Below are 19,222 nucleotides of genomic sequence, written 5' to 3'. Positions count from 1 at the left end.
TATAATAAAAGGGTAATATGCAAATTGACCCTAAAGGTGGAATGACCATAACGACCGCTGGACCAGTCACTATGAGGCTCACTGGCCACCTCTCGGTCCCTTTCCCTGGCCAGCAGGCTCTGATTGCCTGATGGCGAACGGGGAACGGGGATGGATGGCAGGGGATGTGGGCGGTGTCAGGCCAAGGTCGCCACCCCATTGGTCACCCCACACACAGAGGGCAACCCACAGCAGGGGTGGGGCCTGCGAGCGGGCAGGAACAGCTGACCTCTCAGTCCCTTCCCCCATCCGTCAGGCACCGATCAGTCAATGGCAAAAGGGGAACCGAGGGTGGGTGGTGGGCCCACAGCCGGGGAAGATGGCCCTGATCGCAGGTCAGTCCTAGGGACCGTACCCACGCATGAATTTCGTGTGCTGGGCCTCTAGTTAACAATACCAATGTTGCTGTTCCTTGAGTCTTCTTTTAGGGGCTTATAGACAATAACGGAGCCAGGACTAGGATTTGGTTATAAATAACACCAAGCAGCCTAGGCTTTCCTTAGCAAGACCATGTCACTTTCATAAGTAAAAAATATTATTTCTACAATGACATGATGCTAGTAAATTTTTGCCTTACTCTTTCCAGGTTACCTAAAAGTCCTAGAGAAAAATCAAGTGTGGTACAATCTATACTGATAAAAGGGTAATATGCTAATTAGGGTGGACGTCTTTCAGACATCCTTCCGGACAAAGTCGCAGCGGCTGTCCGCGGCTCAGGCAAGCCGCAGATGGTGGCTGCTGCTGCCAGGGCTGGCCCGAGGCTCAGGCAGGCCTCGGATGGCAGCTGCCACTGTGAGGGCCCAAGGCTCAGGCAGCGAGAGCCGGGTTGAGGCTCAGGGAAGCCGCAGTGGCTGCGAGGGCCGAGGCTCAGGCAGCCTTGGCGGCCAGCAGTGGCAGCAGCAGAGGCATGATGGGGGCAGCGCCTTCCCCTGATTGGCTGGTTGCCTCCTGCAGAGGGAGGCCAGACTGTGGCTTAGGCCCACTTTCCCGGGCCTAAGCCATCAGTAGGACATCCCCTGAGACCACCCAGACTGTGAGAGGGGGCAGGCCAGGCTGAGGGACACCCCCCCGCCAGTGCACGAATTTTCGTGCACCGGGCCTCTAGTATTATCTATAAATATCAAAGTGTTATTTTTCCTTGAGGAGTTAAAGTTCTATTATTAATAAACCTATGATATTAAATTCTTTGTTCTTCACAAAAATATCTAGGACTTTCCTTAAAATGTTTTGTTAAGGAAGACACTGCTTATTATGGTATTAGTTTACACTTTTAGATAGCCTGAGAAGTTATATTTATTTTAATTATATAAAGAATTTTTAGTACTTTTTGGAGGCAATTATCATCATTAACACTTCATTGCATTTTGGGAATAACAAAAATATTATTGTTTTTTAATGATAGTACTAACCTACACCAAATGCTTTTATGTCTCACTTCCACACTAGGCGGATAGGAGTTTTGCTTCTGCAGTATTTAGCACAAATGCCTTTAGATATACTGTTTACTTTCTCTTGTATTTTTAAAGAGTTTGCATTTTTAATGGCCCTAGTTTATTGGAGGACAATTCCCCATGGCGCAGTCAGCATTCATTATTAATGTTTTCTATTCTAAGGCAGATGGAGTTGTGTAAATCTAAACATGTGATTAGCACACTCTGTTTTTGCTATAAATGATGTGTCAACCTAAAGCCAACAGTCCTATTCACATACACTTTCCTCACAAAGAGAATGACCTTCTGTAATTCTCTGAAACTCAATAATATGGATTTTCCTCAAGGAAACACACTGTGATGTTTGGATTAAAAAAAAAAAAACACTGCTCTATTTTTATGGTAATTGATATGGAAGGTTTCCACACATCTCCCTTTGAGTTTGAGAAAGGTAAGTGAATGTGTTCCCATCTTGAGATAACTGGCATATATGCCACTTTAAACTCTGCTCATTAAAGGGTTTTACAGGGAAGTCACGTGGCCAGGTATGCCTCAGCAGCCTGCCCTTCGAGGCCCCTCCCACTTCACAGATGAACCAGCCAAACTGTAGACAAAGCCTGAGATAGCAGCCTCAACTCCCAGTGATGCAGGACTCATACAAACTGACCCACACCCATGTCCTGCCCCTAGAGCTTCCGGTATTAGTCAGTAAAGGCGTTAGCTTTAAGGGGGGAGGAGGCGATAAAGAGGCACATGGAATTATCTATATCTCAATTTGAACCATGTCTACACAGGTGTTTACATATGTAAAACTTCATTAAGCTAGAGCGAGGTACTTTACACACCTCACTGCATGAATTAATACATACAAGGATCCATTTGCATTGTGCATTGCTGTTTCTTTTGCAGTAAATGCCCCTGAAATAGCTGTGAATCCAATGACTTCCTTATAGGCTCCTTCCTTGGTGCCCTCCTCTGTGCCCAGAATGTAGCTCGCTGGGCCTTGTTGAGTTGTCAAAACAGCTATGCAGACAATACTGAGCCAGAAAGAGGACACGGGCTCTTCCTGAAAGGATGTTCGTAAAAAAGGGAGTCATGTAAAACAAGGTACCAAGGTCCAAATCAACAGAGAACTGGGGGTAGGAAATAGGTACCAGGCTTGGTCACTGAACACATCAGACCAACCACCAAAGTGACTAAGAATAACAAGTGAACCCTAGCTAGTTTGGCTCAGTGGATAGAGCGTCGGCCTGCGGACTGAAGGGTCCCAGGTTCGATTCCAGTCAAGGGCACATGCCCATGCCTGGGTTTCCAGCTGGGTCCCCAGTGGGGGGCATGCAGGAGGCAGCCAATCAATGATCCCCCCCTCATTATTGATGTTTCTATCTCTCCCTTCCTCTCTGAAATCAATAAAAATAAATTTTTAAAAATTAAAAAAAAATAAGTGAATGGGGTGGACCAGCCAAATAGCAAATAGCAGTGTCTGCCTCCTTGACATTAACAGGTATTTCATTTAAGGAAGGAACTGACCTCAATTTAACCAAAATAATTCCCATCCATGATAGCTCTCTACAACCCTTCAACTTGGAATTATTCTAAAGTAGAACAAACTGTCTTTCAAAGAAAACATACTTGTACCTCTACCAATGAAGCCTTTATGATGTAATATTTGAAGTTCCCTCATTCAGCTTGCTGCATCTTGACCATTTCTGGCATGCAAGGTTATTGTAGGTCATGCTAATTTATAGTCCCTCTTCAACTGCAGTGGTTAGAGCAGCCATACCTATCATTTTATCATCTAACTACAGTGTTCACAAACGTGCCCCACCCTTTCATCCTCCGACTGGCAGCGCTGCTGCAGATGTACATAATTGCCCAAGTCTTCAGGACGGGACAAGTCACTTTTCTCTAACGCCACTCAATTTTGTTTTACATTTCCATCACTTCCAATTTTCTTATTCCATTTGCCTTAACTCTTTGTTTATCCATTACATGTTTATTTTTAAATTATCATCACTATACTTTGAGTACACAAACTCAAAGAATTTTTGATGATAACATTTTCTGAAAAAAGGAGTGAAGAGTATAGAAATATCTCCCAATATCATAACCGTGGTTGGGTATAGGTGTATTAAGTTATGGTCCCTGCTTCTTTTTTAATTTTAATTGATTTTGCGAGGAAGGGAGAGAGAGATTTGTTGTTCTTATATATGCATTCATTGGTGGATTCTTGTATGTGCCCTGACTGGCAACCCACAACCCTGGTATGTGGGGGGTGGGGGGTGCTCCAATCAACTGAGCCACCTGGCCAGGGCCCATTTCAAGAAGGCAATTTAGTGTTCTGTTGCTGTCCTGAGCGAGAACAGTGACTATCTGTTATGGTGACGGTGATGCTAGGGATCATTTGTAAATTCCCTACCGGCCAATAACGGTGCCAGCAGCAGTGGCGTCTGGCGAACAGTGAGTCCTAGACCCACAAGAACCGCTCAGGAACAGACAGCTTCCTACAGGGCGGAGGCTCCGCATTTCCCGGGTCCCCTCTCCGGCGCCTCTCCATCCCTGACCTCTGTCCACCTCCTCCATCCTCCCTCCTCGCCCAACTTCCACCAGCTGCCCAGGGTGCCCCGAGCTCCCAGCCTTCCTCTCGCCTCCGCCAGCGAGGCTGGGAGGCTGGTACCCACCGACCGCGCCGGCCCCGCCCGCGCACGCGCAGAGCCTCTTCTCGCGCGACCGCGCAGCCAGCACCAGCGACAACCCCACCCCGCCCGCCCAGGGATGCGAGGTCCGCAGCCAGCCAGCCTCGGACTCTGTGGTCGAGCGACGGGCGTCGCCACTATCTCCGGACTCCTCCTACTCTACACGACCCCCCTCACATTCCTCGGGACCGAGTCCACAGGGCGCGCGCTGGGCCTCAAAACAGTAACTTGGAGGGTCCCCACGCAGGAAGGTGCGGCGGGGCAGGAACAGAGCGCGGGCCGCCGCGCCCCGAGCGGAGCCCCGCCCCCCGGGGCCGACTTCCTGCCTCCGCATTGGCCCGCGTGCCCGTCAGTCTCCGCCCATGGGGCGCCGGCCCTCCTCCGGGTCCCCCTGCTCCCGGATCCCGCCCTCTCTCTACGTTACTTCAGTGCCAGCCGGCTCCTGGGCTCGCCGCTCCGCCGCCGCGCACCTGAGCTGGCACTGCCTCGGGGAGACCCGGCGAAGGGGAGGGCCGGGCCGGAGCTGATCATCGCCCGGGCGGGGGCAGGGCCGCGGCTTCTTTGCCGGCAGCACCACCTGTCGCGGAGCGAGACGTCGGGTAAGGCTCCGGGCGGCACGCGGCTGCGGGCGGCCTGGCGCGGCGCGGCGGGGCCGGGCGGGGGCTCCGGGAGGCGAGCGGGCGTCGGCCTCCTGCCGCCTGGCCCGGGAAGCCGAGCCTGACCCGCCGCCGGCTTCCGCGCGTGCGGCCGGCGAGGTCCCCGCTTGGCGGTTGGGGCGGCGGGGTGAAGCGAAGGGGTTCGCTGAGGGCCGGGGGGAGCGGCCAGGTCGCGGAACCCCAGTTCGGCCGGCCACCGCTCTTCCCCGGCGCCCGGTTTGGGGGCGTGACTTCCCCGTTTCTCGACTCGCTGGTCCCAGGGCGACCCTTTTCCCGCGCGGGGTGAGGCCCTGTGGCCTCCCAAACGCGAGCATCCCTCTCTCCTCCCGCGCCCTTTACAGACCGATTTTGAGGCTCCGAACCTCTTTGGCAACTTGGCCTCTTTTTCTGCAGGGGTGAGTTCATGATGAGTTCGGCGGGTGCGTGCGTGTGTGTGCGCGTGTGTGTGTGTGTGTGTGTGTCTGTGTGTGTGTGTTCGTTCTTCGCTGGAAGGAAGTTTGCTGCAGGCTAGAAAGTTCTAAGATCGGGCCGGTTCCGCCCATTCATAGGAAATGGCATCTGTGGACCAGGATTGGCAGGTGTTTGACTCAAGCCGGTGATAACCATCGTTGCTTGTGTGTGGTTCCACTCGTGGTCTTGGATTTGACTTCCTCGATTCCGAAGATAATTCTAGAAAATATGTGTTGCCCTTTCAGGAGAGGCTAACCAAACTAATAAATACTTCCCTACAGAAGCTATTTCATATCTGACTTACCTTCCTAACACTTGCGGCAATCACTTCTAAGCAAAGCATTTCATAGCATTGTTTCTTTCAGTTTTGCAATTGATGGTAGAAGCAAGTATTGTTTTCTACATGAATTGTCTCCAAATTACACTTTGAAATAGTACTGTTATTCTGTCCAGTTTACAAAGATTACAGGTTTTAAAGGGCAAAACCTGCATTCAAACCCGGTAATCTAACATAATAGCTCCAGTCCCTTCATAACCCTGTAAAGCTAATGGCAATGTTTTACTCAAAAGTTTTTCTCTTCAGTCGCCAAGCATTCTGGAAGTTAGAGAAGATACAGTTGTGTGTGTGTGTGTGTGTGTGTGTGTGTGTGTGTGTATATATGTATATGTGTATATGTATACATATATAGTTTCGTGTATGTGTATATATATACACTCATACATCTACACATACATGTCAGTAATAGTAGTTACACAAAATATAAATATTTAATCTATTGTGTAATTACGTATGTACATATACATACATATATACACATGCTAGTTATAGTAGTTACACAAAAGATAGATAGCCCTAACCGGTTTGGCTCAGTGGATAGAGCGTCGGCCTTCGGACAGAAGGGTCCCAGGTTCGATTCCGGTCAAGGGCATGTACCTTGGTTGTGGGCATATCTCCAGTAGGGGGTGTGCAGGAGGCAGCTGATCGATGTTTCTAACTCTCTATCCCTCTCCCTTCTTCTCTATAAAAAATCAATAAAAAATATATATATATTTAAAAGGTAGATAAATATATAATCTATTGTATAACTACTATAACTAGTTGTTACATGTTGCTATGTTACATGGTTTGCAGAAATACAGAAAAAAACAGTTTATATCTTCTAACATTGGACATTTAAATAATCAACTGTGAGCTCTAATTTTGTAACCTCTATCTGACATTTTTATGGTAGTTATAAAGACTTAAAGTTAGACATAGAGACCAGAAATTCTGTTATAACCTTTACCATGCATTAATAGGAAATGTTGGGCTATGCTTTTGTTGACATCCTTCATTCTCTTGAGAATTAAAACATACTCTCACTCAATAGTTACTCCTGTGAAAGAACTGCTAATGGATTTCTACCTTAGAAGGTGTTTGTGTATAATGTTTTTGTCTTTTTAAATATAAGAAAACACATTAAAATTTCATAAAGGAAAAAACCCATGTATCATTTCAGAATTTCTTTTATAAATTAACTCTTATATAAACTAAAATAAATTCTAACTTATGTTGGTGAATTTCAGAAAAACTTAGACATATTTTAAAATATAAATAACACTAAAACCTATAGTTTATTAAGGATAATATTAGAGGAATAAATTCATACTAAATATAAAAATTACATTTGATTTTATAAAAAGGTAACTATTTATTAAAAGCTATTTTATTTGAAAATCACCATTTTCATTATATGACTGTATATTATATCTCCTTTGATCAATATAAACAAATTTCAAAAGCAATGAAAATACTGATTTTCTAGATATTGTTTAGGATGACATTTGATGATGCTTGCATCTGTATGTCATCCAAATTCTCATTCTTGACCTGGAGATTTAGTTTGAAATAGTTTAAATAAATATTAACCCTGATTATCCTCATAGCCTCTTAATAAAAACATCACATTAGAATATGTTGATGCAGAAACTAACAAGCATTTAGAAAGCATTTCTGGCCACCTATTAGTAATATTAACAACGATGCTTAGTTAAGAAGTATAGAGCACTTAGAGGGCACTGTGATAAGCATATTACATGGATTATCTAATTTAAATCTTATAAAAGCCCTATTTGGTAGGTCCTGTTGTTTATCAACCCCACTTGAGTGATGAGATTGTAACTTACTCTGACTTCCTCAAGATCACAGAGCTAGCAGTGGCAAAGCCAGGATTTAAATCCAGCTGTTTGATCCCAGAGCTTGCTTTTGATGATTGTGCTACACTGCCTGGATATGGATATTATTGAATAAACCTTCAGGTCAAGTAGTCAAGCTTTTTATGATAGTAAAGCTCTGAAGGTGCTTTATTATCTGATGACGCTTTATATATGTCATCATCACTGCACACCAACTCTGCAAAAGAGTTTTCCATCTCCTATTTTATTGATGAGAAAGTAAGACTTCTAAGTCAGTAGTTCCCAGACTTTTGGACTTTGTGGGCAAGTCAAAAAAAAAAAAAAGGAAAGTCTGTATAGGGGGCTATTAGGAACAGACATAAGATCACAAACCTAATTCTGTTAAGGGTAAGAACCTATTTAAATACTACTACAAGCGACTCCACAGCTGAGCCTTCAAGTGAAGTAGCCAGAGGCCAGAAGGGGACTTAGCGTCTGAGAGGCGGCGGCCATGGCCCAGCACTTTAAGGAAGCCGCCCGCTGCCCCGTCTGCCTCACGTACTTTGAGGACCCCGTACTTTGAGGACCCCGTGAACCTCAAGTGCGGCTACATCTGCTGCCACCGGTGCCTGCGCGCCCTGCCCACGGAGCCGGGCGGCCAGGGGGTGCGGTGCTCCAACTGCTCCAAGGTTTCTCAGACGGCCGACATCAAGCCCAACAGAGTGCTGGGCAGGCTGGCGGCCAAGGCCAAGGCGATGGAGCCCCAGATGGCATCCGTCCTGCAGATGGACCCCAAGATTAGCAAGTTCCACGTGGACATGACCTTGGACGTGGACACTGCCCACAACTACCTCACCATCTCCGAGGACCTGCAGCGGGTCCGCATCGGGGATCTCCCACAGGGGCGCCGAGCCCACCCTGGGAGATTCAACGACTCCCCCTGTGTCCTGGGCTCTCCCCACTTCACCTCCGGTCGCCACTACTGGGAGGTGGACGTGGGGAGCAGCCGGCAGTGGAACCTGGGCCTCTGCAGGGAGTCGGCCCCCCGGCAGGACGAGGTGGTCCTGTCCGTGGAGCTCGGCTTCTGGACCGTGAGCTGCCAGGACGGGAACCAGTTCATCGCCGGCACCGAGCCGGCCTTGGGGCTCATGGTCCAGCCCCGCCTGCACCGCCTGGGCCTCTTCCTGGACGTGGAGATGGGGACCTTCTCCTTCTACCACGTGGCCGATGGGTCCCACGTGTTCACGTTCCCCGCCATTTCGGCTGGGGAGCCCCTGCGCCCCTTTTTCGGGCCTGCGGATTGCACAGGGGATGCTGAGAGCTGGCTGGCCCTCTGTCCCTGAGTCCCCGCCGGGCTGGGGTGGGGGGCGGGGGAGCTCGGGAACACGGACGCGGGCTACCTGCGTGCTGAGTCCTTGAAGGCCGAGTGGAAATGAGTCACGTCGGCGGGAAATGGGCCTCCCGGGTGCGGTGTGGTTTCGGTGGTGCCGTTTGGGACTGCGTATCTGATTAGCTAATAAAGGTGTTCTGAATTTGCAAAAATAAATAAATACATACATACATACATACATACATACATACTACTACAAGCTACCATCCCCATCCTTTCATAAAATAAAGGACATTGTTACCACCAAAAAAGGTAACATCATAATTACAGCATGAAAACAAAGACAAATTTAGTGTTATGAAAAACTATATTACATTGCCCTAGTTTTTCTTATTTGGTCACAGACCAATTCAGAGAGCATCTGGGATTGCCTGAGTGACACAGCTGATTCCAAACTGGTTATTTGCTGAGTCCAGATTCAGATTCAGCTCTGTCTGACTGCAGACTTTGTGCTCACTGCAGCAATTCATGACCTCTCTCTAATTTGCATCTCCAGTGCATTGACCTTCTCCTTTCTCCCCTCAGGTAGGGAGGGGGCCAGGAGAGTAGTCTCCAGCAGCCAGTGGCCTAGCAGTTTCGGTCCCAGTCCAATTTATAAACAGCACTCAGTGAGTTCTACTGCTCCCCAGGGCAAGGCACTGGGAATGACACATCAGGGGAGAAACTACAGGTCTATCTCAATATCCAAGAAACTCTCAAGTAAGCAGCTTGATTTTACATATTTATTCAGAATGAGAAGTTCCACCTTTTTTTTGGTTTCGTTTTTACTTCACTCATTTTTACAGTTCTCTTTCCATCTATCAATATACAGTGGGGCCTTGACTTACGAGTTTAATTCGTTCCGAGACCGAGCTCGTTAAGGAGCTCATTAAGGAGCTCGTTAACTCAAATTACTCTATCAACTCAATGCAAAAAATCGGCCTAGAGACAGCTGCTATCTCAAAAAATTCGTTAGTCGGGACACTAGTAAGTCAAGGCCCCACTGTATATAAAAGGCTAATATGTTAAGTGTCTGTCTGGGTAATGACATCACAGAGCAACACCCAGCTTCCTCTCCCTAGAGACTAGCCTCCTTGCAGTTTCTTCAGCTCAGGAACACGACTTGCTTTATAGCCAGGTGCAAACATTTTACACTTTAACCAAATGTCTGTGAAGCGTTTTCCCATGCCTCATCTCATTTGATCCTCACAGAAGTCTTGGAGTAGGTAGATAGGAGACTCGATGGAATTCTATTTTCTTTTCATTAGCCAGAAAATGGAGATTTAGAAAGCTTAGAAACTTGACCCGACTGACAAGAAGTAAGAAATGGTGGACCTTGAAAATGACTTCAGGTTTTCTCACTGCACAGAATATAGTCAAACACTGCCGCAGCTAAATATTTTACCCTTTGTTCTCCCTGCATGATCTACAATAATAATCTGCTTCGTGTTGATATTTACTGCTGTGTTGTTGATAATTACCTGAAAGAGAAGTTGGAGTGCTTCACTGGGCGAGAAAAAGTTAGCTACATCAGAAAGCAGGTCTAATTAAGCAAATTTATTCTATATCTATAGAAGGCTAAGTTGACTCTCACATGCGCAGTACATATAAAGCTCTCGCTGGTGCCAATCGCACACATGTTTCCATCTGTCATTGTCTATTGTGATTTGGTTGACACTTCTATTATAGAGAAAGGGCGAATAGTGATATTAAAATATTTCTTCTAATTAATTTCCTTTCAATGTGCACAAATTCATGCACTGGGCCACTAGTATCTATATAAACATAAGAGTTAGGTGTGATTCCCCTCTCTCCCATTTTATCTTGTCTCCAGCTGGTCCTAAGCCCACCTGTCTGTCTGTCTTTCAGTCCTTGGATCGAATTTTGGCAGGTTTTTTTCCTTAAGTTACTTACTTATTTATTTATTTTTATGCCTGCTTGTTCAAAAGGCACTATTAAACTTATAGAGGTTCCTTGAATAACTTGAGGGTTAAGGGAGCTGACTAGCCACACAGTCAATATCCACCTATAACTCAAGTCGGCCCTCTACATAAACAGGTTCTCAACCATTAGTCAGAAATATAGTTGACCCTTAAACAATGTAGGTTTGAACTATGTGGGTCCACTTATACACAGATTTAAATCCATTGCGGATTTAGGTGCATTGTTCAAGCATCAACTATACTTTTATATTTTACTGTCTATCACTTAGTAATAAAATAATAATTTGAGTGATAAAGTCTTTAAGTCTTTATAATACTTTTTTGCATATCTTTCATTTGATCATCACAGTTATGAGGTAGATTTGACAGGTAGTGTTATCTTTACCATACAGGCTAAATTCAGTATTTGATAGAAGCAAATTTTTAAGCAGAGCTGAAAATAGAAGATTTCATATATCAGAATGTTGATTTTAACTACTTAAAGAAAAAACTGCTTCTCCCTACTCACAAATTTAATTCTTCTGGCCACCAAATTTGTTTTTCCCACATCCAGCAATTCTCCAGTTCTCAGCAGACACTGACAGGGTGTGCTACAATTTAACTGCATTCTGACACTGTCTGTCTGGAGATAGCCTCACATTCTACAGGTTAAGGGCTCAGTCCCAAAAGATTGCCCGCACTGCAGAGGCCATTCCCAAGTCCCAGGTTGTGATCTATACTTCTGACCAGCCACTTATAAACCAGGACTTCCCACAACCCCCTCCTCAGATTGGATAATTTGCTAAAATGGCTCACAGAACTCAGGGATACACTTTACTTATGTTTACCAGTTTATTATAAAAGGGTATAACTGTTAACCTAAAAACAAAAGGCCAAAGTGAAAGGCAACAAACATTTATTTGAGATCCAAAAGACTAGTTATTTAGGAAGCACTGATTCAGGTAGAAACCAAAATAGTGTTCCTATTAGGAGGTGAAGGCAAGGGGTATTTGTGAGAAAGGGAAGGGCAATGATTACATAAAGAAGGAAGGACTTTCTGTTGATGCAGGTAAGCTAACATAGTGACGCTAATCCTAAAGAATGTCTTTAATTTTCAGCCCATTGTTCATAAAGTAGGCTCTTGTTATCTTTACAAACAGTTGTTTGGGATACAGTGCTGCTTTAGGCTCAGTCCAAAGGTTATTTTGCCCAGTTTTAACACTCTGATGGTTTGAGGAGCAGGACATGGAAAGCAGTTCCTCTGGGGTGGCAGAACTGACTCCATTTTTAAAGTGGTTCCATTTATATTTTTCACATTTTCCCCTTTTGATCAGTTCTTTCCTTGAAAGCATCATTGATCAGTCATTGGAAAGCAACACTGATTAGTTATTAAAAGCATTGTTGGTCCCTCATGGCCAGGAAGGCTCATTCCTAGTATGTCACGTTCCACATAGGAGGGAAAGTGGTTTTCTTAGGAGCCTGGGGCCACATCTGAGCAGTCAGAGCACCAGAACTGAAGGCTTTACTGTCATGTTCCCTTCAGGCCAAATATCTATCATTTCTTGAGGTTTCTCATATAATGTCTCATAGGTCTTAGTGATCATCTCAAAACGTTGAGCAAACCATTATCTGAGTGGTGCATCAAGCTATACAAAACAAAGTTTTATAACAAAAAAAATTCCTATAATGACAAATGAAATGTTAGGCCAGGAGGCAATACCTAAAGGCAGCTAGCTAAGGATATCAAAAGATCATGAGGTTCTGTATTTATCATTTGACTTGTGCCGGATTTTATCTAGTTCCATCTGTATTTCAGATGTTTATCCAAGTACTCTAAGAGGTATTAACAACAAAGCAGACCCCACCTTGTTCAGCTGGGATATGGTCAAGAGCAATTCTGTTATCTAACACAAGTTGTTGTAAGAGAATTTAATGATATTTCTAGTTGGCTTTTACTTTGGTGGTAGCTCCAGCAATTTCCCCTAAGGTTTATGATAAAGTTTCTAATTATGTACTCATTTATTGCAATGCTTGCTTAAAGAAGAAATTTTCTTCCCAGTCTGGCACCCTTCCTGGGGTTGACACTGCCAGCCATTGAACACCCTTGACAGTGTTTACCACCTCTGCATGTTTTTACTTGTTAACTAGGTTTAAAGGTAATGTCCAATGTTGAGTTATCTTTGCAGGCAGAAATATAAGGGAAAAAAGGAAATAATAACTATTATAGTATACTAGTATGCTTTGCCTCTCGTATTATTTGTAAGATAGAGAGGAACTAAAGTAAGGAAAAATGAAGGTATAGATCCAGAATTTGGGGTTACCTGCCACAACAGATACTGTCTCCTTCACTTCCTAGTAATTTTTAATTTCAAATCTTCTGTTGGTTCAACAGTCCAGTTAGGTACAAGGGCTTTCTTTTGTTTGTTTTTAATCCTCACCCAAGGACATACTTAGAGGAAGGGAGAGAGAAACATTGATCGGTTGCCTTCCATATGTTACTCTGACCAGGATTGAACCCCACTGTAACCCAGGTATGTGCCCTGATGGGGAATTGAACCAGCAGCCATTTGAGTTTGTAGGGTGTGCTCAACCAACTGGTTGGGCTGCAAGGGCTTTCTTTACATGGGAAATGTGAATCCAAGAGTCAACACCTGCAGACCTGGCCTCACACAGAGTAGGTAGGAGAGCACCTAATGTGGTCCTTTCCATCTTGCTGGTAGAGTCCTATGAAAGTGTCTTTTCCAGTTGTAAAATATCGTGTTTAATTTCATTTCCTTCAGTTAAATGGATATCACAAGCAGAGAATGCTGAATGCAAAAGTTGATGTGGTAAGGTTTTTGTGAATTCTGTAAATAAGGTACTAGACCGGTTTTTCCCAATTAGGCTTCCCTAAGTCAGTCTTTGTTCCTTAAGGCTGTCTAATCATGTCTGGAAGTATTCATGTTTTTCTAAAAAAAATACCATGAGCCTTGGTAATATATCCATTGTTTCCAATTGTGTCCTGTTGCAAGGAGAACAGATTCTTAATGAGCTTATGAGCTTATGTATTGAACTATGACAGTGGGAATACACATTTACGAAGAATTTCCCAATATTGGAGGGATCAGGTAGGGAGGAAAAGAAAAATGTCTTAATTCTGCTTATCCTATATAGTAAAAGCCTAGTATGCTAAGTGTCCAGTCAACCAGTCGTCTGTTCAACCAATCAAAGCGTAATATGCTAATGATATGCTAAGGCTGTTCAACCACTCGCTATGATGTGCACTGACCACCAGGGGGCAGACTCTCTGACCGGTAGGTTAGCTTGCTGCTGGGGTCCGGCCGATGGGACTGAGTGAGACAGGCTGGACACACCCTGGAGCCCTCCCACAGTCCCTCCCCAGCTGGCCAACCTCCTGCATCCCTCTCCGGCCCCAATCGTGCACTGGTGGGGTCCCTCGGCCTGGCCTGCGCCCTCTCGCAATCCAGGACCCCTTGGGGGATGTCAGAGAGCTAGTTTCAGCCTGATCCCGCAGGCCAGGCCGAGGGACCCCATTGGTGCATGAATTCGTGCACTGGGCCTCTAGTAAAATATAATTTACTAAATTGCTGTATGTCTTAGGTAGTTTAGGAGAAAATAAATTTATATCTTGAAAACAAAGATTAAAAAAACAGTAATAATTTCAAATAAAGTCATGGATATTTTAATTATCCTTAAGTTCATTCAGTCCCATATTCTTATTGATCTTGATCTTTTTGTTAGCAGTTTTACGAATCCAGTTTTTCCTTAGTGTTCTACAGTCCTCACCCAGTTTGAAAGTATGATCTGAATTGACAAAACAATTTGCTTTTCTCTGCAATACACCATATAAGATACCAGCTAGAATTATAAATGAAAAAGTTGTATCAGGACATTTTGGATTTTTAGACATTTTGTATAATTTCTAGAACATAACATTTATTTTAATAACAATAACAATAATTTCCCCTTAGTAAAAAACAGGGAGGGAGGGAGGGAGGGAAGGACAGGGGGAGAGAGTGGGGAGAGGGAGACAGATAGATCTTCTTTGAAATGGCGCAGGGATCCTTCTGAAAAAGTTTGTTCTAGTTAAGAAAAAGACTTTAATTTTTGAATTTGTTAAACATACAAGTTTTAAAACATTTGGTCAAGTAGGATCATAGGTTACTGTGAAATAATAATTATCATGATGGCAAAGACTACAGACAATACAGAAAGTTAAATAGTTGTTAGCAAAATTTTGCTTTTTTAAAAAATATATTTTTATTGATTTCAGAGAGGAAGGGGAGGGGGAGAGAGAGAGAAAGAGAAACATCAATAATGAGAATCATCAATCGGCTGCCTCCTGCACGCCCTCTACTGGGGATCGAGCCCACAATCAAGGAACATGCCCTTGACTGGAATGGAACCCAGGACCCTTTAGTCCATGAGCCAATCCTCTATCCACTGAGCCAAACCACCTAGGGCAAATTTTGCTTTTTTAATATTAAGACTTGGTTTACCTAAGCAATCAAAGTTCTGATGATAGCAATAACATACTAGTTGTACAGGAAGACTTTGTCTTTTTAGCAGATGAAATAACATTGAGTTTTAATTTTATGTAAGTACACAGTTGATATTAAAGCTTATAATACATTCCAGCTTGATCATACACAAAATTTTCTTTCTCAAGATTTCTTTTCACAGCCCTAGCTGGTTTGGCTCAGTGGATAGAGCATCGGCCTGTGAACTGAAAGGTTCCAGGTTCGATTCAGGTCAAGGGCACATGCCTGGGTTGTGGGCTCAATCCCTCCCCACAATGGGGGACTTGCAGGAGGCAGCCAATCCATGATTCCCTCTCATCATGGATGTTTCTATCTCTCTCTCCCTCTTCCTTCCTCTCTGAAATCAACCCTGGCTGGTCAAGGCTTTAAAAAAAAGGATTTCTTTTCACATACCTACAACTTTCCTCGTGATTCCCTATATATGCATTTCCATATTTACCTTCTATAACTGAAAACATGTATTCTACTTTCCCTTATTATTAGTAGCATTTTTTTAACCTCACCCAAGGATATTTCTTTCTTTCTTTCTTTCTTTCTTTCTTTCTTTCACCCAAGGATATTTATTTATTTATTTATTTATTTATTTATTTATTTATTTTTGAGAGAGGGGGGGGGGGAAGAGAAACATTGATGTAAGAGAGATCCATGCATTGGTTGCCTCTGTAATACTTTCAACAATAACATGTTTTAAAAAGTCTCAAGTCACCAAAAAATTCAAGAAAACTAGTTCTGAGCATCAACATTTACTTGAAGTCCAAAAGAATAGCTGTATTACCAAGGCTTTGACTGAAATGTTATTGCAGGTCCAATCTGATGGCCAGTCATTGGCTTTGAGAGTTCAGTCTGAGATTCCTCATGAAAGGGTCCAGAAAGCAGTGTTAGAAAGAGATGATATGATCAGTCTCTATTTTTGCTGCACTTATATTAACGAATGAAGCCAAGTTTAATGCAAACAAATTAGTTTTACTGTGATGATCTTTGGTTTAAAAAAAAAAAAGAATTGTGGAGAAAAAAATAATGTTGGTACCTTTGTAGATACTAGTTTCTAGTCCTATTGATTGTCTTTGAGGTTTTGTCATATACTGTAACCTGGACTGGATCCTGACTTCTCCTCTCCTCAAATATCTGGCTATGACTGGCTCCCAAGTGCACTCCAGACAGTGGAATTATCTTGCTCCCAGTAATCATAGTAATCATCCTAGCACACTGTAGTCTCTCAAAGGCTTTAAGTGCAGGTTCTCAGTGGCTCACCACCAAGCAGATGATCTTCCTAAGCCTGGAACATCAAAAAAGAAATGAAGAGAATAACCAACTTAAAAATAAACCTGAAAAAAAAGAAAAGCAAGGGATGTACTGAAAAACAAAAATAGACAAATTCCTATCTTTATGAAGTGTAGTCTAATTTTAAAGCCAGATATTAAGTAATGATACAAAATATAAAAAGTATAATTATTTATAATAAAATAGTTTTCTATGAAAATTTAAAGTAGGAGGTTAGGTAAGGTGTCCTGGAGAAGTGAAAGCAGAAGCAAGATTTAAAGATTAGGTGGGTGGAGAGGAAGAGGAGAGGGTTAAGGGGTGTTCCCTGCAAATAAAAGACATGAAAAGGCCTTTGGCTGGTTTGAAGATTAAGTAAAGGAACTGAAACAATGATAATATGGCATCCAATTATGTTACTATATAAGGCTAGAGATGTAGGTCAGAGCTAGGTCACAAAAGGTTTTTGTGGGCCTTGTTCGAGATCTTGATCTGTATCCATTGGAATAAATCTGACTAATGGGAATCCATTGAAGAATAAAACAGAAACAAAAACAAAACAAACAAACAAACAAACAAAAATGAACCTGAAGTCATGATCTGCGAATACCAAAGAGAATCAGAAGAAAAAAAATCACACAGAGGATCAGTAAAAGCTGTGAGAACTACAGAATAGTGGTAGCTGAGAGTGTGCAAATGCCTTAAGTTTTAATCACATCTCTCAGGCTGAGACTCTGAGCAAAATGGGCGAAATTGTTTAAATAAATAAATAAACAAACAAACAAACAGACACAAAATAGATGATATGAGCAAAATGGGTGAAATTGTTTAAATAAATAAACAGACAGACACAAAATAGCGTCACTTGTCCCTGAACAGCAAATCAAGATTTTATTGTAGTTTCCATCTCTCCCAGGTTTGTGACCTTTAACCAGTCAATATGGCATTTCCTGATTAGCACTACTGAGGTGATCTGCATGATAGACTCCCTGCCCTTTCCCCAAAGGAAGGTGACTTGCTTGTCCCACCCCCTTCTAGCCTTTAGAAACTTTGTGTTTCCCACAGCTCCTCAGAGATCTTTTCTGTTTGCTGGGTGGGACGCTGCCTGATTGGTGAATCATTTAATAAAGTCAATTAGAGTCTTCAAATTTACTCTGTTGAATTTTTGTTTTTTTAACATGTCCTTCATGACATTAACATTTTTTTTTAAGAAAAGCAGTTATGTCTCATGAAATATATTAGACATATAACACTGTACATTTATGGTGTACATGTTAATTTAATACACTTACATATAATATGATTGCCATTGTAGCAATAATTAGCTCCTCTGTCATTGCATAATTATCATTTCATTTTGGTGGTTGGCATAATTAAATTGTAGTCTCTTAGCAAGTTTGACGATTGTACTACAATATTATTGCTATATTCACTATACTCTGTGCTAGATCTCTATGACTTACTTGCTACTTGTTGCAAGTTTGTACCCTTAAACCTCACCCCCATCCCCGTTTCTTGTGATTCTTGATGTGCTTATGATTTCTTGTTTTTGTGGCCTTATTTAGGTACCACATTTATGTGAAGTATGCAGAATAGTTAAGTCCATGAAGACAGAAAGCAGATTGGTGTTGCAGGCACTGGAGGAGGGAGGAAAACTGTGTAAATGGCTATGTGTTTCCTTCTGGGATGATGAAAATGTTTTGGAACTAGATAGAGGTGGTGGTTGCACAACATTATAGATTTTCTAGATCCCTTTGAATCGTTCACTTCAAAATGGTTATTTTTATATTATGTGAATTTCACCTAAAAATTAACTTTAAAAAATCCCAGTGTGTAAATGGTTTTGCTGCATTCCCATATACAGACCACAGATTTCTCAGCAAATAGAAATTCCATTAAAAAATAAATTGCATGACAATTGCAGTGATTTCTAATGATTAAAATAATAAATAGGAATTGCAAAATGATTTTTGGTGGCAGAATTGATATGCAGAAGAATCTATTATATTCCCATCATTAAATATTTAAAGTTTAATGTATTATGTACAATTTTGCACTTTGAAAAATTCCCATGTTTGGGATGGATGTGAAAAGACAAAAATCCAATTTAAATGAATTTTTAGTATTAAATAACAGTTTTTCTAAGAACAAAAAAATTAGTTCATTACATTTAAACATTAGCTACGGTAGGTTAAAATTCTAAGTCGAGGTAAGAATCTGGATCGCTTCTCTTCCCCTGAATGTGTGTAGTCCAGGTTTTCCTATTATTTACTTTTTACCTTCAAGCTAAACTCCCACATGGAACTCACTTCACTGTTTACTAGAATTCTCACCTGAGGATGTATTTTTATAGATATGAGAGAGAGAGAGAGAGAGAGAGAGAGAGAGAGAGAGAGAGAGAGAGAGAGAGAGAATCATCATCGATGTGAGAAAGAAACCTCAATTGGTTACCTCCTGTACGTGCCCCAACTGGGGATCAAACCCACAACCTAGGTGTGTGCTCTGACCAGGAATCTAACAACCATTTTGTATACAGATGATGCTGCAACCAACTGAGCCACCTGGCCAGTGCTACCTTGTTTCTTAACCTCTCAATTCCTTTCTCTCGTAAGTGGGAGATACATACCTTGCCACACTTGTGTGGATTAGAAGATGGGCAAATGTTTAGCACACTATAATAGATACCTAAGAGTAGCAATGATGATTAT

At 42.8% G+C, this 19,222-nt stretch overlaps 2 protein-coding genes across 2 annotated transcripts in view; both read left to right on the top strand.

The window, feature by feature from the left end:
• The first annotated feature begins 4,597 nt into the window (after window positions 1-4,597).
• Window positions 4,598-19,222, top strand: part of ME2 (malic enzyme 2) — a 48,070-nt gene continuing 33,445 nt past the window's right edge. The window contains exon 1 of the mRNA XM_006085083.3: window positions 4,598-4,764. The gene's annotated coding sequence lies outside the window, so the exon portion shown is untranslated. The remainder of the gene's footprint in view (window positions 4,765-19,222) is intronic.
• LOC102426464 (ret finger protein-like 4A) lies at window positions 5,373-8,768 on the top strand. Its single transcript, XM_006085194.1, has 2 exons — window positions 5,373-5,416; window positions 7,994-8,768. The coding sequence occupies exons 1-2, from the start codon at window positions 5,373-5,375 to the stop codon at window positions 8,766-8,768; spliced, it is 819 nt and encodes a 272-aa protein (XP_006085256.1).

Source organism: Myotis lucifugus, unplaced genomic scaffold (assembly GCF_000147115.1).
Source record: "Myotis lucifugus unplaced genomic scaffold, Myoluc2.0 scaffold_16, whole genome shotgun sequence".
In the NCBI taxonomy this organism is placed as follows: Eukaryota; Metazoa; Chordata; class Mammalia; order Chiroptera; family Vespertilionidae; genus Myotis; species Myotis lucifugus.
This window is presented reverse-complemented; position numbering and strand designations above follow the sequence as displayed.

Coding starts and splice junctions, on each gene's coding strand:
- LOC102426464 (XM_006085194.1), top strand. CDS start 5,373: ATGGCATCTGTGGACCAGGATTGGCAGGTGTTTGACTCAAGCCG. Junction 5,417..7,993: donor CAGGTGTTTGACTCAAGCCG/GTGATAACCATC, acceptor ACGTACTTTGAG/GACCCCGTACTTTGAGGACC.